Genomic DNA, 317 nt, shown 5'->3' on the forward strand with positions numbered 1-317 from the left:
GGCTTGCCCGAGGCGTAACCGGGCGTTTGGGGTGGTTGGTTTGGTTTTTCCCCCAACTTTATTTTGTTGATTTTTATTTTTTTTTTCCTTTTTCTCCGAAAGGTACCGACGTCTGGGCGATGCGCCGCACCGGTGAGAAGAGCCGGGCGGGCCGGCGGGAGCCCTGCCCCGCCGCCCCCCGCAGCGGCGGGCGGGCCGTGCTGGGGGTGCTGGCGGAGAACGGGCAGCGCCGGCCCGGCAGCCAGGTGAGCCCCCGGGGAGGGGAGGGGAGGGGAGGGCGGCCGGTCGGGTCTCCTCTCCTCTCCCCGCCGCGGGGG

At 69.4% G+C, this 317-nt stretch overlaps 1 protein-coding gene across 1 annotated transcript in view; it reads left to right on the top strand.

The window, feature by feature from the left end:
* The first annotated feature begins 119 nt into the window (after positions 1-119).
* Positions 120-317, top strand: part of CCNA1 (cyclin A1) — a 6,706-nt gene continuing 6,508 nt past the window's right edge. The window contains exon 1 of the mRNA XM_010572756.1: positions 120-245. Within this exon, the coding sequence (XP_010571058.1) occupies positions 120-245 (126 nt within the window). The remainder of the gene's footprint in view (positions 246-317) is intronic.

The sequence above is a fragment of the Haliaeetus leucocephalus genome, unplaced genomic scaffold, assembly GCF_000737465.1.
Source record: "Haliaeetus leucocephalus isolate CR32 unplaced genomic scaffold, Haliaeetus_leucocephalus-4.0 Scaffold351, whole genome shotgun sequence".
NCBI classification, from domain to species: Eukaryota; Metazoa; Chordata; class Aves; order Accipitriformes; family Accipitridae; genus Haliaeetus; species Haliaeetus leucocephalus.